The 25,606-nt window shown below is 46.4% G+C and overlaps 1 protein-coding gene across 1 annotated transcript in view; it reads right to left on the reverse strand.

Moving 5' to 3' along the window:
* Window positions 1–25,606, reverse strand: part of TRIM24 (tripartite motif containing 24) — a 1,617,419-nt gene that overhangs the window by 1,224,839 nt on the left and 366,974 nt on the right. Inside the window, exon 5 of the mRNA XM_069628744.1 lies at window positions 19,043–19,159. Coding sequence (XP_069484845.1) covers window positions 19,043–19,159 — 117 coding nt within the window. The remainder of the gene's footprint in view (window positions 1–19,042; window positions 19,160–25,606) is intronic.

The following is a 25,606-nucleotide window of genomic DNA, read 5'->3' on the forward strand; positions in this document are numbered from 1 at the left end:
ACACCTTTACCGAGGCAATGGGGCTGTCGGACACATGGAGGGTGCTCCCCACATTAGACAGGGGCTATTCGTTCTACTCCAACGCACACAGGTCCCTCTCTAGGCTCAACCACATCTTCACCCCAAAGAACATGGCCCACAGACTATTGTCGGCGGAATTCCTGGCAAGAGGGATCTCTGACAAAACAAAGGGGCGAAAAGTAGAGTTAACAGGGTATTGCCCTTACTCTTAACATGTTTTAACACAAAAATTGGGCAACCGCCAGCTGTCTCATAATGATGTTATAACCCGTTGGAATCCAGATACTAAAACCTATGTGGTCAAGGACCGGTGTTCGGTCAACCAAAGGAGGGTGTACAAGAAGGCTGTGGCAGAGGATAGAGTGAGTTTCTAACTAACCCTGCCTATATCTCCCTTCTCCGCTAGATTGAGATGGTGTGCCGCTTATCTAGTAGGGATAGGATAAGTGGTAAACTAGCCACTTCTAGACAGGTAATACTTTTAGCCTTGTTGGTCCTTTACCACTCTCTTCCACTATGTGCGAGTGTGTATTGGAAGAGAAATTTATGTTTATTATTTAAAATGATACACCAGTGGTCAAAAGATTAGACATCTAGTAGGTTAATTTTATTAACCTGCATAAGTTGGGCCTATCTTTCAGTCTGAGCATAGCTTTTTATCTAATTCCCACATCCTGCCAACTAACATTATTTTAAGATGGAGGGTGGGACTTTAGTGTCTTCTTGTCAAATGTTATTGTCTAACATTGTTTGTCTTTGTGTTATTGGGTCGTTTTTAGACCCGAGTTCTCCAGGGTCAAATAGACAATCAGTAGGTTAATAAAATATGTAATACCCTACTGGATGTCTAATCTTTTGACCACTGGTGTACCATTTTAAATAATAAACATAGGTTTCTCTTCCAATACAAACTCACACATATTGGAAGAGATTGGTAAAGGACCAACAAGGCTGAAAGTATTACCTATCTAGCAGTGGCTAGTTTACCTCTTATCCTATCCCTATTAGATAAGCGGCACACCATCTCAATCTAGCGGAGACAGTAGATTTAGGCAGGGTTAGTTAGAAACTCGCTTTATCCTCTCTGTCCACTGCCACAGCCTTGTAGTACACCCTTCTTTGGGTGACCGAACACCGGTCCTTGACCACATTGGTTTTAGTAGCTGGATTCCAACGGGCTATAACAATTATGAGACAGCAAGAGGGATCTCTGACCACTCCCGCCTATTGGTTAAACTTAAAGGGAAATCACTCAAACAAGAACCCAACTGGCACCTGAACGCCTACTACCTGGGGATACCCAAAATAATGGAAGGGCTCACAAACAAAACGGAGGAATACTTCGACTTAAATGAAGAAGCGGTGGACTGCCCAATAATACAATGGGAGGCATATAAGGCAGTCATAAGGGGGGGAAGCAATATCCTTCGTGGCCGCTCACCGTAAGCAGCACAACGAGGCAATCACTGAAGCAGAGACCCAAGTAATCAGGCGGGAGGAACAACTGCTAGAGGAAGGAACTCGTGAGGCACACGATGCCCTAAAGACAGCTCAAGCAATTTTGAAAGACAGGGCTCAGGACAACGCTCGAACCGCCCAGTGGCTGGTCCAGACCCAATTATATGAGCGAGGGGACAAAGCGACCAAGACCCTAGCCTGGTTAGAACTATGGGAGCAGAGTAAAGGGCAGGTCAGGGCTATCCGTACCCAGAATGGGCAATGTTGACGAGTGACTCTGGGATCGCAGAGGCCTTTGCAAAATACTATGATGTACTATACTCCCCACCAGTACAGGAACCCAATACCTTATGTTTCTTAAAACTCAGTCAGTATCCCCCACCTCACAGGGCCAAAATCAACACAGCTAGACGCAGACATTACTGAGGACGAGGTGGGGGAAGCCCTCTCACAATTACAAACGGGGAAGACCACTGGCACCTGGCCCCAACGGATTCCCGGTAGAAATGTGGAAAAGACTGGGAGAAATAACAAGGCACATGCACGCCATGTTCCTCCGCAGTCGGGAACAGGGTGCCCTCCCCCTGGACCTCCGGAAAACGACCATTGTAGTGATCCCCAAGGCGGGGAGACCCCCAGAGAGCTGCGCCTCATATAGGCCCATATCTTCAATAAGCAGAGAGACCAAGGTACTGGCCAGAGTCCTTGCAAATAGACTGCTACAGGTGATTGGGTCCAGACCAGTGCGGATTTATGCCAGGAAAATCCACACAAATGAATCTTCATAGTGTCCAAGTCGCTCTTGACCGGGCAGCTGAGATCTCGTCTCCGCTGGCCCTTCTCGCAGTCGACTTCAAAAAGGCCTTTGATTCGGTGGGATGGGACGCCCTGTGGGCCATAATGGAATGCATGGGTTTCGGGCAACACTTCATGGCATGGGTCAAGCTCCTCTGTACCCTCCCGGTGGCATCTGTACGAGTAAACGGGAAGACATCCAGGACATTCCCGCTGGGCCAGACAGGGATGCCCTTTCTCACCCCTACTATTCCTCCTGGCCATCGAACCTCTCGCGATTAGGCTACGCACAGACACACAATGGGAGGGCTTCACTTGGCCAAAGGGTGGCGAGGAACGTGTCTCGATATATGCGGACGATCTCCCGTTATACCTCAGTAAACCCAAAGTCTCCTGTCCGATAGTGACCAGAACCCTGGGGGAATACCAACGCTTTCGGGGACTCCGGGTAAACACACAAAAAACAATCTACTTCCCGGTCCATCGGGGGGGTTGGGGGGCGGTCAAGGGGGGGAGAGAAGCAATCACAGAACCCTGCCCATACTCCATTTTGGTATTGGGCTTCACCTATCTGGGTATACGGATAAGTGCACCACTGTAATGCTCACCTGATTCCCGTAGAGGCGCCGGTCTTGACTGGGCGTATACCGTATCTTCAAAGGTGATGTGTAACACACGGCTGGCTCTTTGGGCTGGACCTCTGTGCACTGTATGTCTGACTCGAAGGGTAAGATGTCTGCAGGTAGAAAATATGGGATTAAGGAACTGGGTTATTGAATGTCTCTCTCTTCTTCCCTTTCTCTTCTCCTGTAGAACCCCAAAGGTTAACGCTCTCACCTTAGGTAAGTGAATGCCGTGCTCTCCATCTGCCTCGGGGCAGGGTGCTGTAACCAGTTTCTTCACTGGATAAGGGGAGCAGGCCTCTTGACTTCAGAGGACTGCTGTCCGTCGTTTACTGCACGAACGGTAAGTTTCGAGTAATTCTAATGTCTTTAAAAGTCTTTAGTAATGATGTTTCTTGTTTTGCAGGGTTCCGGCGATGGCGGATGACGGGCTGAAGTGAGTTGAAGATGGAGCCCGTGTGATGAATAGAAGCGCCTGGACGCACGTAAGTAAGCGCTTGTTGCCTGCTTCACGATGCGCTCTAACTGTCTTTTTATTTTGCAGGTACAAGTTCGGGTTAGATGTGGAAAGGAGTAATGGCACGTGAGTATTAAAGTTCCCCAATGTCTTTAAACGCACCTTGTTTTGTCTTTCAGATGCGGGATGCAGCGCCGAAGGCCTCCGGAGCGTGCGAAGAGTTGGTAAGCTTTTGTCTTTCAGATGCCGGAATGCAGTGTGAAGACCTCCGGAGAGCACGAAGAGTAGGTAAGCCTTTGTCTTTCAGATGCCGGAATGCAGCGCGAGGCGTTGGAGACAGCCGATGGACCAGGTAAGTGAAGAGCTGTCACTGAAGACCGTAATGCTAACCTGTTCTTTCTTGTCTTTATAGGTGTTGCTGAAGACTGGATTCAGGATGGTAAGCCTTTTTCCTTAGGCCCAGGATCAGATGCAGAAGACACGATGAGCGTTCTGCTGCAGAGGATGCAGAATAACGCAAAGCAAGATTCATCCATCGGGTGTGGTTTAAATAGCCTCCTGTAGTGCTTAGGTGTCTCCTTCCACAGCCACGCCTAGGTAAGAAAAGAGTTGCTGCTTTCCAGAAGAGTTCCAGTGTTCTGAATCTAGGGAGTGGCTCCTGCCCCACCCAACAGGAAAAGTAGTTCCAAACAGAAGAGGATCAGAGGCTCAACTGGCAGGCAAGTAAGCAGCATGGTCTGCTGCAGGTAAGTCCACCCAAGCATTATGAGCCCGGCGCTTCCAGCGCTGGGACTGGGCATATTTATGAGCCTGGTGCCACTGGCGCCAGGACTGGGTCCAAAAGGTCCCAATTGGGACTCGTTGGCACTCGGAACCTGGGTTATGGATCTGCTTCCAAGGGAGTTGGGAAAACCCTGACCTTTTGGAAGCAGAGATCATGACAACCACGGGAAGACTTTCTCAAACTGAATCTGCACCCGATAATGCAAAGGTTCGAAAACGACATCACCCATTGGCACTCGTTACCACTTTCACTACTTGGGAGGGCGGCACTGTTTAAGATGCTGGCGATCCCGAGGATCCTGTACGTCCTCCAGAATGCCCGCCTCCCTATCCCAGCCGCAACATTTGCAGTATCAACAAGACCCTACGCACCCTACTTTGGGGGAAGGGGAGCAGCCGCGCATTGCGCTTAAAACACTCCACTGCTCGGTGTGGGAGGGAGGCATCAGACTACCCAAAACCTGCACGTATTACTGGGCTGCACAGGCAGGGGTGGCAAATGAGTGGCTACACGGGGACCCGCAGCTCCCACACACCCAAATCGAAACAGGGGACGCCGACACCCCCGCCCCTCCTACAAATTCTAAATGATGACAAAAAGAACCTAGGAGTACCACCGAGCGGGTCCCTTCACGTCCAACGGGTGTGGAAAGAAATACATGGATATATCGGCTGGAGTGGCAGACCAACCCTGAGCCAGCTCACTTGGCATAATACACACCTTCCAGAAATCCAAAGAATGGGCCACTTCGAAACCTGGGAGAGGAAAGGGATATCCACACTGGCAGACATCATACATCAAGTGACTGACAGACTTCGAAACCCCACAAACAAAACACGGACTAGAGACCATGGACTGCATCAGATACCTTCAACTCACACATGCCATCAACACCCAATTTACAAACCTCGCCGACATACCCGCCTGCTCTCCCCTAGAAACTAATGTCCTCAAGGTAACCTTCATACTCTATCAGGCAATTATCTCTTTTGGTTCCGGGGAACTCGCCCACCTCAGAGGGAAATGGGAACAAGACTTGGGGGTACTGGAGGGGGAGGAGTGGACTGAGGCACTGATGTCCCCGAGAGAAATAGGCATCGACGCTAAATTCAGACTGATACAGCTGCAAATCCTGCACAGGTCTTGTTACTCAAGGAAGCAAATGGCTACTTGAGGAGGGGAGGAGGATGCAGGGTGCCTCCGATGCAAGAGAGAGGAAGGCACCTTCACCCACATGATTTGGGAATGTGGGGTGCTACAGGAGTTCTGGACAGCATGTCTATAGCACCTCTCAACAACAATGGCCGTTACAATCCTGATGGACCAAAAACTCATCCTCTTGGGAATAGGAGGCGAAACTGACCTCACGAAACATGAGAAGACATTCCTGGGGGTAGCATTAGGGGCAGGTAAAAGACTAACGGCTGCCACCTGCGTTTCGGCAGAGAAGATTAGCATAAACCGATGGTCCAATGAAATGGACAGATGCGCCTCACTTAAATGACAAATTTACAATGCTAGGGGATGTCCCCGGAAGTTCCAGAAAATTTGGGGGAAGTGGGAAGAACAGACAGAAACCAGGCTGGGGTGGTGAGACTCATGAGGATGCCCACCTGGCGGATGGTACAAGTCTTCGGTTCCTAACGCCCTAATGTGTCCAGTACTGTCAAATGTTGCGTTACGTGCTGCAACCCCCCATATCCCCCCACCCCCCGGTGAGGGGACCCCTACTGCTACTGTGCACCTTGATTGTTTTCTTGTTTTGGAAAATGTAATTAAAAAAGTATTAAATGGTAAAGGTGATCCCCCTAGTCCACTGAGAAAAGAAGCAGAAACCCTGCTGGCAACAGTAAACCAAAAACAACCTGCTCTCCTTACCTCTGTCGGCACTGCCGGGGGGACTGATACAGTTGTACCGAAGCCGACAAGCGACCTTGCTGACTCCTCCCAGGCAGCCGTGACTGCGGCCCCAGTCGGCCTCCCGGTCTCACCCCTGCCGGCTCCGCCACCAGCTGTCTCCGAAGGGAGGGCTGAGCGGTGCGAAGCAGGCGGAGAGGGGAGGGCTCTCTGGGAGGAGCGTTCAGCCCCAGCAGTTTTCTCCAGCAACACTGTTGACGAAGAACTCCAGGACTGGGTGGACTTCGGCAACACTGCACCAGGAGCGAGTGAGGACGTGACATCACTCTGGCTCCTCCAGGCTCTGGCTTCAGAGTGGGACAACACCCACAGGGACCAATCCAGTGGACTCCGAAAAGAGCATTCACCACAAGTTGGCGCTGCGAAGGGAGCCCCGCCCACCTTAGTTGATGTTAGGGCTGTGGAGCAAGAAACCCCCAGCTCCCGACCTTCTGTCACGATAAATGTTATGGTGCATGCAGAGCAATTGAATCCTCTATTAGTCCCAACACATAAGATTGCGCAAATTCCACCAGACTCTTACAGAAGAGAAACGCTCAGCGACGGATCAAACCAAAAAGCTACCATGCACCAAACGACTCAAATTACAGGCGACTGGCTCTGGAGAGGGTGGGCCACAAATAAACTGTCTGAACAAAAAACCACCAAAAAAACAGATGGACCCCTCTATTGGGGAAGAAACGACAAATAAAATCCAAGGGCCTGTGTAAGACCAGTAGGCGAAAATTGGGCACAATACAAAGATATGTGCCCCCCCCACCCCAAAATGGACGGCGGGGGCTCTCCAGTACGACCAGGAAGAGCGTCCAGGGTAAACCATCAGCACTGAGCCTAGTGACTGACTTCTTCAACTCTTACTCCAACCTGTCCACTGGGAGTAAAGAGAACCTCTCAGATGCAGAAATTTTGGAAGTTGTGAAAGAACGTCAGCTGTTATACAAACAAAGAAGGCTCGAAGCCCCCCCCCCCCCCTCAGTGAAACCAGTTAAAACTCACTCACCTGCAACAAACCTGTTAGGGATGAATCCACAGATTGAGGAAAACGCCGGACAGACAGGGATGTGCGAAATGCGTCCACCCATCATTGATGGTATGATGGGTGTTGAAGCAGTTCCAGCGTCCCCAATCTCCTCACCGTTAAATCTTGTGAGTGAACTTAAAAGAGATCTAGCGGTGCTCCTGGCCACTCAAGGCCCACCGCAGCAGCCGCTCCAACGCACCATGAAAAGTCTGTACTTACAATTCATCCTTGAACTCCAAGAATGACCCCTCTGGCACCCCAGATCGAAAGCAATTCTCTTAAAGGAAACTCGAGCTTTGGAAAAGTATCCAGTGGACCAAAATAAGAAACAACCGACATCTTCTCTAGGGAGCACGCTCGTGTCTGACACTCCTATTAAGGACGCTAGCCATGAAGCACCTTGAGAAAAACAGGCTGGACAGCCGCAGGAAAAACAAAATCGCCATCCGAGTACTGGTTCAAACCATAGAAGCTCGCTGGACTCTTATTATGGGCCGTCTTTATGGAGCCAGCTGGTCCATGAGGACTTGCCATTTCCTTCTACTACTAAAACCCATACCCGGACTCAGCAAGCTGCAAAAGAAACACCCTAAAAAAAAAAAATGGATATTCTATCAATCTTGTCAGCAGTCACCATCGCCTAGGCGCCATTCACCAAGTTGTGCGAGTCAATAAACAACACTCTGAAAGACCACACAACTATCCAGGCCATGATGCATACTAAACTTATCTTTCTTGAGGGATATATAATGGCGCTCGAAGAACGACCAAAAACTTCTGGTGAAAACTTGAGTCGCCTGCTGGGAGAATTACAACCGACAAAAAAAGATGCACAACCCTTAGTAACAGCTCCTATCATTTTGATCCCCGCTCCGGAAAAAGGGCTCAGCACCCAAATGGTCACCGGCCACTCTAAGGCACAGAGGACGCCTTTACTACTTCAAAAACCCACAAGTGCAGCTTCTGACCTTACCCAAAATAGGCCAAAGGAAGATCTTCAACAAACGATGGGTGACATAATTTGCATTTGAGATGACCATATCCAAAAAGGGGCCCTTAAATCGCCCAGTCCATGTGGCCAGGACTTGGCTTACTCGATCTTCGGGAAAACAAGACCCAGTGGCGACAAATCACTGACCCCCTACTTAAGGACATAAGCATTGCATCTAAGGAGCGGCGTTTGCCGAGTCTTCATCCACTGTTTAAACTAGCAAACATCGAGGAAGCTCTGTCAGGTCCTACGATAAGGAAACCATTAAAAAAGGCACCTGAAAGAACGCACTCTACTAGTTCTGGGAAACCAAACTCCCTGCCTGACTCCCCTAAAACAAAACGGCAGATGAGCTCCTTGCGACTAATCATCTAATGAACATAAGCCAACACCTCACTGATGATCCTACTACGCCAGCTACTAGCCCAGAACAGGAGGCATAATACGACTGTGTGCCTTCGCACTAAACTTGAGACCTCAAGACAATGACGTCCCCAATTCTCCTTTTTTCACGTTGGAGGAACGGTGTAAAAAACCTTCGCAGGCCGGAAGTTGGAGCCAGAAAGGCAAACTACAAACTAAACAAGCCCCAAAATCGCCAACGAAAGAAAAGTCGTCGCAAGCACATGTGCAACGAAACCCAAGAGAGAAATTGGACTACAGCCCCAAACACCGGAACCGCCCAGAGGCGGGCACTCTTCCAACAAGAAAACCCCGGAGAGTAGAGGGAAGCCATGATCCTCTTCGGGAATCCAAACCTCAGGCCTTTCACTATAGGTCCAGAACTGAAGTCTATCATAGGCGCAATCCTAGTTTGGACAAAACGGCATGGTCATTCAAACTGGAGCAGATCCCGGAAAACCACAATGCAATCACCCTAAACAGAAGAGGGGTGTTGGCATTGTTTCATTTTATTCCATCAGTCCGGCGGATCAAAACTGATGACCTTAAAATTGGGGAACCTAGCCATAGACATTGCATAGCCAGAGCTCACTTGCACATCTCCTCTATGTGAGTAACAAACTTAATAAGACAGGAATGACAAGAACTCCTGAAGGTGGGCTATGCGCTCACAGAATCGGTAGCAGAAAAGCAGACTACCCACTTACCAAACGTTCCGAGCACATCAAACAGAAAAATAGTATTGAAGTCTCTCCTTAGTAGTTTAAGGACTCAGAATTACAAGGAGAAAGCAGACCACGCTAGAAGCACCAAAGAGAAATTCTGTAGCAAGGACAACAAGGTTACGAAAGTCAAGATCCTAACTACAAAGAAAAGTGACGCCCCACACATACATGGCTTGGATCGTTGGGGGTCAACTGTAGATCAACATCATCTTCAAAACCAGTTGGAAAGGGCAACTCTTAACCATCTACCGCGGCCACGGTCTGAGCGATTTCCGGAAGTGAAAAGAACTTGAACTCAAAATACCTGGCCAATAAAGACCCCTCAACAGTCTGCTGAAAACGAAAAAACCACAGCAAGGCATATGGTCATGGTTACCAAAAGGCACTGGCATCCCGACGCATGAAATAGCAATTTTCTCCCACGATAGACAACCGAAGTGAAGATTTGTTGGCTAACCTTAAATGCAACGACTTAAAACTGTGTTCATGGAACACAAGAGGGCACTTACATCTAACAGCCCCGAGAGACTCAAAATTAGGTTCTTTTGACATAATTTGCCTTCAAGAAACTTGGCTAACTGAAAAGCCAATTCTTGATGGGTTCGACATTGCCCAGGCACCGGCAAAAAAAGGCTGACTAGGCCGCCCTTAGTCAGGCCTTCTTACGGTGTGCTGCAAAGGCCTCACGATAAAGAAAATCGTCCAGACAAACCTGTCACTACTGAAACAATTGGTAAACTGGACACAGACGACAGATGCCACAGAACCATGTGTTCATACTCCAATCTCAATATTAAACACCTACTGGAATTCAGTGACTATACATACAGCAGTATAACTTGACATGATCGAGAGCGTGATTGATGAGTTCTTGGCTATCCATCAATTATCTTTCATACAAATCTGCAGTGATCTAAATGCGTGTTGCCAAACCGGAGGCCAAATACAAGGAACAAAAACCAAACTTTTGGTGTCTAGGTTTAGAGGCAACTTATGGTCCAAGTTAATGACCTCGAGAAATTTGTTCAATCTGGACTCGGTCTTTGCAAACAAGAACCGGCTAACAACGTAGGAGCAGGCCTATTTGAAGGTCACCATAGATTACATCTATGTCTCCCAATCCTTTTTGCAAGTGACTACGTCTTTTGGAGGCCCTTCGAACAACGGCCAGTGATCACAACTTGTTAGCAATGTCCTGGAAAAGCAGCTTCTACAAAGCATTAAGCTTGAACATCCAGCTTGAACCAAACAACCAAGGAAATCGATTAAAATTGTCCTCTGCCTCCATTCGAGAGTTGACCAGGAAATAAACCAATACTGGAAGTCCAGGTTCTAAAACTCAATTAGACTATGTTCCATTACTGAAAGCCTACACTACATCCTGCTCCAAAAAGCGGAGTCCCACTGTACAGAACCACCATTCCTACGACTCCTTATTAGTGGGCAAAAGACGGGATTTACGCAAAATAAAAAGGAAAGCTTAGAGCTTGGACCCTGAACAGACTGCAATTTTAACAAATGCTGCCACTAAAACATACCGAAACTGGGTGAGAAACCATTGTCTACAACTATACCAACAAGACTCAGCAGAAATTTTAAAGGCAATTTGCAGGAGAAACGCAAGGGAATTTTGGTTGCTTCTAAGATCCACAGCTCTCCCGACCAAAAACTAAATCTTGAATAGCATCGGTGCAATTGCCTGGACCAACTACTTTAAGTCACTTTTCAAAGCACCATACCATCAGACGGAAGTACCCCAAGATTGTGATACTTTTGCAGGGGTGCTATTAAATGACCACAAAGAGATTTCAGCCCCCAAATCAAAAAACAAAAAAACTCCAGAGCGGCCGGCCCAGATGGCATCCCTAATCTAGACCTTAAGAATTTCCCAGAAGAATGGGCAGCCTTCCGAAGTAAGTTTCTCAGATGTGCCGAGTCAAAATCTAAACCACCGTCTTGGACATCGGCAATAATGGTCCCAATCTACAAGAAGGGAAATAACAGTGAGCCATCAATCTACCGACCAATAGCGCTCTTGGATCGCATTGGGAAAGTCTTTGCAGCTCTATTACTGAAAAGATTTCAGACATGGGCCACAAAGTCCCCTTGCAACGACATCTTCCAATCAGGATTTTAAAAAAACACCGGAACAGCAAATATCCTGACGATGAGCATTTTGAAAAGTAAAGTACTGCAGGGAGGCTCGAGATTATTCGTGGCATTTATCGATTTAACACAAGCGTTTGACCTGGTTGATAAACACGCCTCTGGTCCAAATTAGAAACATGGAAGTGCCCAAAAGAAGTACTGCCCATCAAGTCGTTACACACCAACACGACTCAGAGTGCAACTAAGTCAGCAGGGCGACCTCTCCGCAGAAATTTCCACCTCAAGAGGGGTTAAGCAAGGTTGCCCACTAGCACCAGCTCTCTTTCTGGCCTATATGGGGGACTATATGCAAACAGATGAATCCACCAGATAATTTCCACCAAAACTGGCCTCCACTAAAATCAGTAGACTTCTGTATGCAGACGACCTCATTTTATTTGATCAAACGCCTAACGGTCTCAAGAGACAACTTAATAGTCTTCACCACTACATAACAGACAATAACCTTGAGATTAACAAGGAAAAAACTCAAGAAAGTAGCCAAGAAATCAGAAAAACTGCAATGGCACCTTGAAGAGTGCGAGATTGAAAAAGTTAGGGAGTTTAAATACCTCGGAGTAAATCTCGACAGCTCAAAACAAGAAAGCACGATGCAAAAAGTTCTACAGGAAAAAATAAAAAGACTGGCTACTCAAGGAAAGGCAATCGACTTGAAATTCAGACGATTCTCTATCATTCCGGTGTTAAACTTTTATAAAATAAAAGTTGTACCAACTATCACATACGGGGCTGAGGCCATGGAATTCATCCCCAAAAAAAACTTTGCAGATGCTGGATGCTTACTTTTGGAGGACCGTTTTGATTCTTCCCACTTCTACACCAGTACCAGCGAGAGAGTTAAGTCTCCTCTCACTGTTGGGTACACTTAATTGTAACTTGTTACTATATAGGAAATGCCTACTCCAAACCGACCAGTCACTATACGCCCTGAAAGGAAGTGAAATGTTGGACGCAAAATGTTAACCTCTTGGGGAAATGAAAACAAAGCCATAGTGAGCTCAAATGCATGTGATGAGGATTACCTGACCAAAAACCCGGTCAGTGAGTTTTGAAAAAACTTTAAAAAAAACAGTGTTGCTATGCGTTGTCATGCATCCAAGACAAATGTGTTGCCCCAGAGTTATTCTCCTGGTCCTATTCAGCTCCTTACGATGGGACATCGATCTTATGTTATTTCTGCACAACATGACCTCCTTACTGATGGATTTTAGCGCTTTGCATTGTACCTCTTCTCAGAGTTTGGCTAAGTCAGAGTAATGGCCTGTAGATGCGTCATTGAGAACAGAAATAAGCTATTCAAGTGGAGGTCTTTCTATGAATTTGTCCATATCTAGTCCGATTTGTGCCATGGTGATAGCCAGAAGAACAAGTTAATTCTTACCTGGTAACGTTCTTTCGATTGGATGTTCCACCAACTTATTCCTCATCTTTGATGTTATTCCATCCAGCTCAGCTGCTTCGGAAAAAATTTTCGGCAGAGGGCACTGTGCGTCGATGTCGTTGAGTCGATGGTCCCTCGAAGGCCTCTGTCGAGGGTGACATCATCGGGTGTATAAGTAGCACGCACGGCGCCCGTTTGCCTCAGTTGTGTTTTTCCCCCTCTTTTGTTATTGATTTACACTATGCAGACTGTGTCGGTAGACAGGTACTTTACCTTGCGAGAGTTGGAGTGGCAATAGCCCGGGAAAAATCTACAGAGGGGTAGGTTGGGAGGGCGATTAGGAATACGTTGGAGGAACATCCAATCAAAAGAAGGTTACCAGGAAAGAAATAACTTGTTCTTCGAGTGGATTGTGTCCTCCAACGTATTCCTCATCTTTGATAGCCTCCCAAAGCAGTAAGGACAATCCTTATGGAGGAGGGATTAGATTTTTTTTTGTTTGTTTTTAGATGGCCGAGTATAGAACTGCTCTGCCAAAATTTTACTCCTTAGATTGGGAAGCATCTAGGTTGTAGAATTTTGAAAAAGTATGCAGCGATGACCAAGTCGCTGCTTCACAAAAGGACTTTATAGGAACACCTCTTTGCAGGGCTGTAGACGAAGCGATGCCCCTGGTGGAATGAGCCCTTAAACCTTCTGGTAGATCTTTCCCCGCCAGTCTGTAGCATTCTGAAATGCAAAGGACAATCCAATGTGATATGGTCCGTTTTGTTAATGATTGACCTAATCTTTTTCCCGTGTAGCCAATAAACAGTTGGTTATCCAATCTAAGCCTAGATAGACTAGAGATATAAAAGCTTAAAGCTCTTTTGGATCCAGCCTGTGGAGTCTTTCCTCCTCCTTAATAGGATGGGGTGGAGGATAGAAAGTTTGTAACACAATTTTTTGATTTAAGTGAAACTCAGATACCACTTTTGGTAAAAAAGAGGGTTTGACCTTCAAAACAACTCTGTCCTTAAGGAACACAGTATAGGGTGGCCCAGAAGACAGTGCCTGCAATTCGCTCACTCTTCTTGCAGATGTTAAGGCAACTAGAAAAGAAGTTTTCCATGTTAGCAATCTCAATGGGCACGTGTGCAGCGGTTCAAAAGGAGCACACATTAAGAATTTTAAGACCAAATTGAGATCCCAAATCGGTACTTGAAATGGGTGAGGAGGAAACACATTAGTGAGTCCTTTTAAGAATTGTATTATCATAGGAATTTTGAAGTAGGAGCATTCTTCCGACGACCGCTTGAAGATGGAAAGCGCCGCAAGGTAACCTTTTATTGTTCCAATATTTAGACCTCTATGCGCTAGGGTCAGAAGGAAAGATAGTACTTCCGGAATAGAACATAGAAAAGGATCGACATTCTTTTCTCTGCACCAGTTGCAAAACTTTTTCCAACGGCAACGGTATAGAGACTTTGTCGCTGGCCTTCTTGCCGAAAGCAACACCTCAATAACATCATCTGGAAGGTTCCAATCCCTGTATCTCAGCCTTTCAGATACCAAGCATGAAGGTTGAGCGTTTTGACCTCTGGGTGGAGAACCTGACCTTCCATTTGAGAGAGAGGGTTCTCTCTCTGAGGAAGACGTACTGGAGGACAGATGGACATGTCTAGAAGGTCCGGGTACCACGTTCTCCTGGCCCAATCCGAGGCAATTAGCATCATGCGGCTCCCGAACCGTCTCAACTCCTGATGACCTGAGGAATGACGGGAATCGGAGGGAACGCATACAGTAGTGGGAAGTTCCACTCCACCACGAACGCGTCCCCTAGGGCTCCTCTCGGGGGAAATTCCCTTGAGCAATACTTTTTGCACTTTCGGTTGGTACCGGTCGCAAATAAGTCTACCTGAGGGGTTCCCCAAAGGGCGAAGATCTTTAGAATGACTTCCTGAGCCAATTCCCATTTGTGAGACACCGTACTCTGCCTGGTCAGAGCATCTTCCGTCATATTCTCTTCCCCAGCTAGGTGAACTGCTGTTAAAGCGATTCCTTCTTGAATTGCCCAATACCAGAGTTGCATTGCCTCTCTGCACAGAGGTAGTGACCCAACACCACCTCTTTTGTTTAGATAATGCATGGCCACTATGTTGTCAGTCATTATCAGGACATTCTTCCCTCTGACAGATGGCAGGAAAGCCTTCAGCGCTAGTCTGATTGCTCTCAGCTCCAAAAGATTGATGTGTAGTTTGGACTCCGATGGAGACCAACGACAGCTGGTTGTCTGATCGTTGGCGTGAGCTCCCCACCCCTTGAGTGAGGCATCCGTCACTACTGTGATCTCCGGCCATGGTTGCCAAAAAAGTTCCCCTTTTAGCATGTTCTCTGAACAAGTTCACCATAGAAGGTCCTGTCGAACCTTGTTCGGAATCTGGAAAAGATCTGTCATTTGACCTGAGAACTGGGACCATTGAGTCTTTAGAGCCCATTGAAGGGATCTCATCCTCAAGCGTGCCTCTGGCACCAGGAAAATGCAGGATGCCATGAGGCCGAGCAACCTTAAAAAGTCGTAAGCCTGGAGATTTTGGGCATTTTGGAATTTGTATACAATCTGGAGAATGTCTTGAGCCCTCGACTTGGGAGGCGATCTCTTTCCCAAGGATGTGTCTAATACAGCTCCTATGTACTGAAGATGTTGGGAAGGTGTCATTTGCGACTTCTTGAAATTGAGGGAGAAGCCCAGTTTGTGGATGAAGTGGTAGGTGACTTTCAGATGATCCAGTGCTTGTTCGGCAGAACGCGTCCTGATCAACCAACCGTCCAGGTAGGGGTAGACATGAATCCCCCCCCTCTCCTGAGGTGCGCTGCTACCACCACCATTAACTTGGTGAAGACCCTCGGGCGGAGGTCAATCCGAATGGCAGGACTCGAAACTGATACTGTGAGCCAACCACGAACCTCAGGTATTTTCTGTGCTTAAGATGAATCGGCACATGGAAATAAGCATCCTGGAGGTCCAATGACACCAACCAGTCCTGAAGTTGAAGGGCCTGAAGGATCTGAGAAGGGGTAACCATCTTGAACTTGTCCTTCCTGAGGAACTTGTTCAAGTTTCTTAAGTCCAAGATGGGTCTCAATCCTCTGTCCTTTTTGGGGATCAAAAAATACGGGGAGTATCATCCCTTGTTCCTTTCCGCTGCAGGTACTGGTTCTATAGCACCTTTCTCCAGCAGGGTTAGAACTTCCTGCTGTAGGAGCGGATTCGAAGACTTCAACAGGTGTCTCCCTGGTGGATTGCTTTGAGGTTGCGTTAGAAAAGGAAGGCAGTAACCTTGGGCTATTATTTCTAAGGTCCAAACATTTGAAGTAATGGCTCGCCATTCTTGCCGATGTTGTGACAGCTTGCCTCCTACAGGTGTCTTGTGATGCAAGTCCTCAAAGTGGTTTTGTGGAGGTTGCTGGAGCCGCTGATGGCAAAGAGGCTGGAGCTGGCTTTGCACGTCTTGCTCGTCCACCACGAGTGGCCCTTCTTTGGCCCCTTTGACTGGCCATTCCTCTCGTTCTTCCATATGAGGTGAATAACGATAGGATCGTCCCCTCCAAAATTGATTTGTCGCACAAAAGGACTGAGGTTGCCTGATAGCAGCTCCCAATGATTTGGCAACGGCCTTTGAGGTCTGCAACCTCTCAAGGCTCTCGTCAGCCTTGCTGCCAAAAAGGTGAGACCCATCAAAGGACATGTTCAGAAGACGGTTCGCACGTCCGATGCAAAACCTGACTTCCTTAACCATGCAAATCTACGCATTACCGTGCTAGTGGCCCTGGACCTGCTCACACTATCAACAGTGTTCAAACCAGATTCAAGGGATTCCTGCATAGCTTCCTTTCCATCTCTAACAATGGCTAGGAATCCTTCCCTTTCTTCCCCTTCTGGTATGTGCTCCGCCGCCATTGCAATACATTCCCAAAGTGTGTACGAAAACTTTACCAAGGCACAGGTGGAGTTGGCTGATTTTAATGCCATGCTCCCGGCTGAAAATACCTTCCTTGCCCAGCCATCCACACGCTTATCGTCCCTGTCTGGAGGGATAGACGGGTACGCAAGTTTGTTTGAAGCTGTGGCTGCCTGTAGAACTAAACTTTCTGGAGAGGGATGCTTAGACAGATGGCTGGGGTCGCTACTGGCCGGGCGGTATTTTGAGGTAAGGGAATTATTCACTGGAGGGATAGAATCCGGCGTCTCCCTATTATTGGCCACCCTATTTTGTAAGGCCACATGGAAAGGTAGAATTGGGTCTTCAGTAGGACCATGGTCCAATATGTCTGTAAGATCATCTTGGACAAATTGGGCTGTAGGCCTGGCCCAGCCCAAATAATCAACAACCTTAGTCATTAACTGACGATATGATGGATTAGCATGTTCACCTGGCTCTGGTCTACCAAATTCGTTCTCTGGGGACGTATCAATACCACTTGCATTGTGTAATGATTCCACCAAATCCTTCATCCTGCTTTCCGAACATTTGGAGTACCAAATTCAAGGCCAAAGGGAACATTTTCATCAGATCTTTCTTGTTCCTCAAAAATTGAGGTCAAGGATTTGAAGAACTCCTTCCTAGGTAAAGGCTTAAAAACCTTCTCTGGGGGTTCTACAAGAGGAGTGCTACTGGGTCCTGAATGCAACCCAGGTGCTTTTGCCTTTCTTTCTCTCTTCCTCTCACACACCCAGGTAACATTGAATGGGATATCTTACTTACTCTGATGGATAGGAATACATCGCCTACTTATTGACACACTTTCCCTGCATTTCCTTTTCTTTCATATCAAATGGGCTGATAACATGAAACGTTTGGATTGATGGTATGTGTTTTTACTGTTACACTTTTTTGTTGCATTTATTATGTTGTAATGCATTATGTTTAAACTATTATGCATGCTTAGACTATGAGGATCACCCCGACAAAGGAATTACATTCCGAAATGCATTGGCACTAGAATCCTCAAGCGTATCTATATTTCTGCCTCATCCAAATAATATTTAGTGAATATACTGGACTGCCTGTGTCCATCTTTGGGTTCTGGTTGTAGGAAGTAACTTCCTTGTCAAACACCAAAGTTCAGATCTCTACATCATGGGGATCAGCAGTAATCATCCAAAAATGTACCATACACTGGATATGCTTGATGTGGTGGTATGTGCTGTCTGAACAGCTAGTAAGTTGCCAGTGAAGACTTGACCCTCCTATGACAGACAACAATGGCAGTGGCATATGGGGGCAACAGTGTGGGCGCCAACAGATCCACAGGTTCAAGCCTCATCAATTCCAGGTAGGGGGTGTTGGCCCCTCAAAAAAGGCTGAGGGAGTCTTGAAAGGTCCTAAGGGAAAGATCTTTTTAGTCCTATAGAGGTCTAATTTGGTATTTTCTGACCTACAGATAACTCCTTTACGGTGAGAATCCAGGTGAAAACCATTAAAGAAAGTAATGTTATTTGGACTTCTAACTCCTACGCAGTTAGCACAATTGCCAAAAAATAGGGACTGTGGTAGAAAGGCAAATGGTGAAGCGAACAAGGAAAAACTCCTCTTCCTGAACTTAAATTTGAGGTTCATACTTGCTAGGATTAAGAGAAAACATAAAGTAAAAATAACGGTGGTCTGTTGAATACAGTAAATAAGTTTGAAAAACAAGACTAAGATCCATAGCTCACTGGGTGGAAAAAAAGGAACCACGCATAAATGAATGCACATTGCGATTTGCAGTTGGGTGCATAATGTTTAGAGTGACAGAGTGAGATTGCATCAGCGTAACGGTTCACTTTTTAATTATTTTCTATTGCCATCACCGAGTAAAGATTCATTTTAAAAATCACTCAAGCGCATGCATGAGAAGGGGAGAGAGAGAGGCAAAACCAAGAAACAGTATGCCAGATAGACAATGTGGTTATTGAAGGTCTATATTAAACAAGAAAGCATGCTCTATTGTAGAAGTGTCTTAGGATCCAAGACGGGCAGCAGCAAGCTTCAACATTTAGGATTCCAAATGATTATCAGAGAAGAAAGTGTATATGTTTTCTGTCAAATGGACAGGATTCCGTCCATTAAATATATTAAAAAAAGGAGCAAAACACTGCATTTGTTTTTTTTTCTTTTTCTAACTACCACACCATGCAAAGGGTTTTCACAAAGACAATGCACATGTCTCTAAAAGAATTGGACAATTGTAGGAGTGCAGCAGGTTTTAAAATTTAAGAGTCCACACAAGCACATGAAATATTGTATAGGTGTATTTTTGCAACTGTCACACATACCTGTTTTGGATCTGTTCGCCAGTAAATTTGATGTATTTATTTTTTTCCATCAACTTGTTGATCAATGTGTCAATAACTACTTTCTGACCCAGAAAAGCCTCTTCAATAAACTGGTATCTGCAGAAACACAATTGGGACATGTGCAGTATTAAATTTTAGTACAAATACATTTTCTAAACCTATATCTGAACAAGCTAAGTCCAAGCAAAGGAAAGGTGAAACTAGCATAAAATGGGCAAAAACGAACAGGTAAGGTACATTTATGGCATTAGCTTGAAACTAAAAAGCCCTGAGCATGGTAAGTGGATATGCGAAAGCAACCAGATATAAAATTGCATTCAGAAGTGGCAAAAAATATAAACCTTACATGGGTAAACTTTCTTTTCCCTTCTCAGCTCACAAACAGTTTAGTCAAATCACGTAAAATTGAACCACCCGAAGATCCACAGGATTGTAAATTTGGTGAAACACGTCTAGAGGAAAAATAATGATTTTTGACTAATCAGAACAAAAACGAATTAACAAACCAAACCAAGAGGGGAAAAATAGAGTAAATGATTTGCAACAAATTATAAAATCAAGTTGGTTTTCAGAATCACCCTGAGTGAGGAATAACAAAGAAGGTTTAAGTTACTTACCTGTAACTATTGTTCTCCAGGATGAGTCTGGCATAGATTCACATGCTCATGAATATTCCCAGTCGCCAGGCTGAGAATCCTTGGTAAAAGAAAAAAAACAGTTTCACTTTCAAATGTTATTTCTCGTCTAAACCAATCACTGTCTTCTGGGTCACACTGCCCCCATCCAATGACAGTCCTCTCCCCAAGTATCTCCTCTGGCAGCCATCTTCAGATTTGGTAAGCACGTAAAGTGGCAGTATGACCAAGAGCCGCCGCAGAGGGGTCAGAGGGAGGGTTTGCATGTTAACCCATGCTGGCGCACAATAGTTACAGGTAAGTAACTAAAACCTTCTCCAGCATGGGGTCTGCCATTGATTCACATGCTCATGAATAACGAATACACAGCAGTACCACATTACACAACCATGGGAGGTGGCAAGGTTCAACAGAAGCAATTGACACTCACCCCTGGAACAGACTCATCTCAAGTGAGACTGTTCCTCACCCATCAATGGAGGTTAGCACAGGGGCAACCTCCTTGTCTTGGAAGCAAGAACAAGCCGAGCAACAGAGGTTTGAATCCTGGGTCCTCGCTTAGAAACCGAACTCCAGTATGCTATTAGGCACGTTATTACTGCCAAAGATAGCATGTGCCACACTTAGACGGAATTGGGATTGTGAGCATGTGACTCATCTAGATAAAATATGACTGGTAGCATATCCCTCACTCAGACAGAACCATAAACAATAGCACATGCAACCCGTAGACGGAATTGTGAATGATAGCACGTTCCTCATCTAGATAGAATTGTAAACAACGGCATGTGCAACACCTAGATGGAATTGTGAATAATGGCATATGCCACACTTGGATAGAATTCAAAATGATAGCATGTGCAGCCCTTCGATGGAATTAGAAATTATAACATGTGCCTCACCTAGATAGAACTATGATTGTTAACACATCCCTCACTTAGTTGGAATTGTAAATGATAGCTTGTGCCACCCTTAGATATAATTATGATTGGTAGCATACCTCTCAGTTAGAACTGTGAATGATAGCATATCCGCACTGGAAAAGGTAGAATGAATAGAGTGAATAGAATAGGTGGAACAAATGACATGGATAACAGATGGAATGGCTTGAGTAGACAAAGCAAAAAAATTGACAGAGTGGACTGAATGAATGGGCCATAATAGAATGAGTGGAACCTATTGAAATTCGCCCCATGCTTTGTATCACTGTGCACCTGTTCCCGTGCTGTTGCCATATATCTGTTTCCCTGTATATGTATCCCCTAAATCTGCTATATATCTGTATCTCAATATATACCTGTACAAACCCCCGTCGCTATACATCCATATGTCGCTATGTATGTCCCCACCGTCCTATCCACGTACCTGGTCTCAGGCGCTTTACAAAGGACCACCATATCAAACCATTACTCTTACTGTCTACTATATACCATCATTCAACCAGAAAACAGCTACACCCCTGATAATTCGGCCTAGCTGTCCACATACGGACACTACCCCATGAACACCTCATCACCCTAATAAAACACAGCTAGCTGAGCAGATTCCAGCCAGCTGCTCACATAGACGTTCATCAGGTCTGACGCAGCTAGAACCCAGTCTGGGTGTCCACCCACCAGACAGCACACATCCAACTGATATCTTCAGCACCACACCTATTGCTAAGAAGCAGCTATCATCCAACAACTATCCCAGCTGCACACATATCCGGTGCACCCACACACCATACAACACTATCTCTCTCTACTGACTTGAACTACGGTTCCGAGGGCGTTCAACCTACCAGCGTTTGAGGTCATACCAATGATATATAAGGCGCTACATAAATGCCAAGTAACATAACATAAAAAACAATTAAATAAAAAAACGTAAAAATGCGAAAAGGTTGCGACTCTACTCCCCTCCCTGTAGATGCAGTAAAACTTCATGAAGGTATGCGTGGACCTCCACGTTGCAGCCCTGAAGAGGTCAAGCAGGAACACACCAGAAAGGAACGCAGTCGTCGCAGTAATGGCTTTGGTGCAAAGGCTGTTTCGCCAGCCGATGACAGTGCATGATAAAGCTAGAGAGCCACCTTGAAATGGAAGCCTTGGATAAGGCCTTCCCATGGTTCCCAGGAACAAAGTTCACAAACAATTGAGAAGTCTTCTGAAAACTCCGTACCACGTAGAACTTCAAGGTACAAGCAACGTCCAGCGAATACAAGGTCCTCTCCGCCGGCGATTAAGGTTTCAGGAAGATAACGGGCAACACCAAGGGCTTGTTGAGGTGGAATTCCGACAGAACCTCCGGCATGAAAGAGGGGTGTGTACGCAGTACCACCCTCGATTAGTGGAAAGTCAGATACAGTTGTTTGCAGGATAGGGCCTGGATCTCACCTACACCTCTGGAAGAGATGATGGTCACAAGGAAAGCAGTTTTCCACGAGAGAAACATGAGTGGGACTTAATGCATAGGTTTGAAAGGTGCCCCCATGAGCCTCATCAGGACCACGTTGAGTTCCCATGCCGGGTCAGGAGCCCTCACCGGCGGCAAAGATCGGAAAAGCCCCCTGACAATCTCCTTGACAAGTCTGTGAGACCACAGCAAGGGATATGGTGTAGCGCGAGATGACTTCCAGGTGCACCTTGATGGATGCATGAGCCAGTCCACATTTTGCCAAGGACAGCAAGTATGGAACTATCTGTGGGGCTGTGACCCTTAGACGGGTAAACCTCTACAACTGGCACAACGACACCCTGGCTTTGGGGAGGACTTCCTGCAGTCCGCTGGCAACTCATAACCTCCAAACTCTAAGGCTGCAGGAGCCATGCCCTCAGGATCAGCGATCCTGAAGGATTGCGCCTCCCTCTCCGTTGAGCAGATCCATAAGTAGGCAACTTGACTGGAGGCGACGCGGACAGGCTAAGTAGGTACGGATACCAAATCTGCCTCATCCATGCCGCCGGGATGAGTATCATCTTGCATCAAAACTGTCGGAGTGTGTCGATGGCATGTAGCAGTAGAAGAAATGGGGGGGTGCATACAGAAACAGACCTTCCCACATGAAGAAGAGCACGTCATTGGCCCAGAACACTGTCCGTAGCTTCAGGATGTTGATGTGCAGATCCTTCTCTGGAAGCCACAGACCTCTGGTGTGTAGACATCCGGTGTGAGGCCCCCAACCTTCCAGCGAGGCACCCGTGGTGACCGTCTCCTGGTATGGTGGGGTTTGAAATCCCATCCCCTGAGCGATGGGGCAGTGCACCCCACCCCCACCACCACTCTCTCGCCTGCCAGAACTCTCGTTGAGAGGGATCTTGTCCGCAAAACTCCTGGGCACTTGTATCCAACATGCATCAAAGAATTCCTGTTGGGATCGCATCTGCAACCTGCAGAGACGGACGAGGTAGATGCAGCAAGACATCATGCCCAGAAAAGACTTGATGGCCCGAACCGTGGCCGTCTTTGCCGACGACAGCCGCTGTACCTCCCATTGAATGGCTGCAAGCCTCTCCTCCGAGGGGAACGCCAGGCAACCCACTGTTGAGTCTGGCACCAAGGAAAAGCTGTTATGCTCACCTTGTCTCTACAGGGGTGTCCGGAGCCTCGATTAAGGGCGCTTGGATGTGTACTGGTCAGGAACAGGAATAAGAGCGTAGCGGGGCCTCCCTCAGCCTCTTCTCCCAGTAACTTCCCCCATTCCTCCTTTACCCAGTTGACTACTGCTCACCTGATAGTATTAGTAGGTGGGCTCTCCGTCCTGCTCTTCAGCAGGGGTGCAATGTCCGTGCTTGTCCTTTGTCCGAGTCCAGTTACTTCACTGACACAGAAATGATAGCCAGACCCAGTCCCGCTGTGGCGCTGGCGTGTTGAATGTTGCAGTTCTCGTGCTTGTGTACATGCCGCCTTAGTGCACTGCGTTTTTCCTGTCTTAGTCCACTCTAGGTTTTCTTGTCTTTTCGCAGATTCGGCCATGTTGGTGATGAGATGGCGTGGGATCGCACTGCTGCGGCGATGCAGATGTAAGTATCTCCCTTATGCTGTGAATAATGCTGTGCGCACATGGGTTTGCGCTGCTTTTAAATTGCTTGATTCGATTGTAAATTGTCTCTACTTTCCCTTCTGCAGGTTTTCTGTTTGCATGGATGTGGCGTTAAAACTGCTGAGGTAAGTATGCTAGTGCTGCTTTCCCTGCGCGGTATGGCAGCGTTACGCTTATTTCAATGCTTAATGTCTCTTTCTTTTCTTCCCTCTGCAGGTTTCTGTTCGTGCTGATGCAGTGCTGCAAGAATCCAGGTTTGTATGTTTGCACTGCTCTTGATGCACGATGCAGCCCTCGATTCCTTACGATGGTTAGTCACCAGATGGTTGTTCAGGATGCTGTGGACTCGGTAGAAGATCGAGGATGCTGAATGCTTGGTGGTTGTTCGAGGATGCTGAAGACTTGATGCAGGTAAGCCACGTGCTCTTGATATCAGGTTTAACGATGTGTCTTCGCACAGGTCATGGTGAGCATCACGTTGATGCTGCAGAATGACGCGAAGCAAGGCTCCAGGTGTAGGGTGTGGCTTATTTAGGCAGCCACACCCAAACACCTCTAAACACTAGAACGCATGAATGGAAACCCAGGAACTAGTGAGTCAGCCATGTTAGGAGAACAGGAAGTGGTTCATTCATTAGTCCAACCATGAGTTTGGTGCCAAAGGCACCAAGACAGTGTCCATACCCCCTTCCTTTGCTTCTTGATGATCTATAGTGATAGTATCGAAAAAAAAGCGTTGACAAACAAAAGTATCGAAAAAAAGCATTTAAATTCAAAGCATCGACAGTACATAGAAAAAATGCAAAACGTCATTCCATCGAAACCAAAGCATCGTACATAGTAAGTAATTAGACAGTACAAAATGAAGAAGTTAATTTTCCCGAAAAATGTGCACGTTATGGGGGCCCCGCCCCAATCCCTCCTACCCCACACACCCCCAACCCTCGAAACCCCCTCCAGGAACACACAAAGTATTCAGACTATCAAACCCAGATAATTGAAATACCGAACAACTAGGGGTTAAATCACAGAACAGAACACGAGTAAAGAACCTTATGTATGCAGTGACACACAGCTGACGGTTGAAAACAAACTGACAGTGTGCGACAGAAACGGAAAGCGAAGACAACTACTAAGAAAAGAGTAATACTGCGTGACAGGAAAAACAGGTAGTAGTAATGAATAATGTCAAAAAAAGAATAATGGCAAAAGGAAATGTGTGACATATGAGTAATCATGTGACAAACATTGACCATCATTTTCCATATTTCAGATACAAGATGGCTGACACGATGGAGTATGTCAAATCGCAGCTGGGAAGAGACCAGTTAATATATAGAGGCTACACCTCCAGTTGGGAAATGGAATGAAAAGAAAGGAAATACTGGAAGTGTACAGAATACTACAAGACAAATGTATGGGAAGAGCGATTACGGAGGGAGAGAACATAAAAATCTGAGGGGAGCATAATCACATGCCCGACAGAACGGCTATACTAATCAAAAAGACACTAAATGAGATAAAAAGCATAGCTGATGAAAGCCCGAATGAGGCAAGTGGATCGGTGATAGGTCGTACATGTGACAAAATCCCATTGCATGCTGCAGCTCAAATGCCGGAGACCAAACTAGTACAGCGTTGTATAAATAGAAATAAACAACTGAAGGAAAACCTGCCGATGGCACCGTGAATATATGAAGAAGTGGAAATTCCAGCAATATTTAAAACAACTGACAAGGGGGAACAATTTCACTTCAGTACAATATACACAAAAAACAAAAAAGATACTAATATATACAACAAAAGAGAATCGATCACACCTTGGAAGTTCGAGAGTGTGGCATGGTGACACCACGTTTAAAGAGTGTCCTCACCCGTTCGCGC

The sequence above is a fragment of the Ambystoma mexicanum genome, chromosome 12 (assembly GCF_040938575.1).
Source record: "Ambystoma mexicanum isolate Mex_15411 chromosome 12, UKY_AmexF1_1, whole genome shotgun sequence".
Classification (NCBI taxonomy): domain Eukaryota; kingdom Metazoa; phylum Chordata; class Amphibia; order Caudata; family Ambystomatidae; genus Ambystoma; species Ambystoma mexicanum.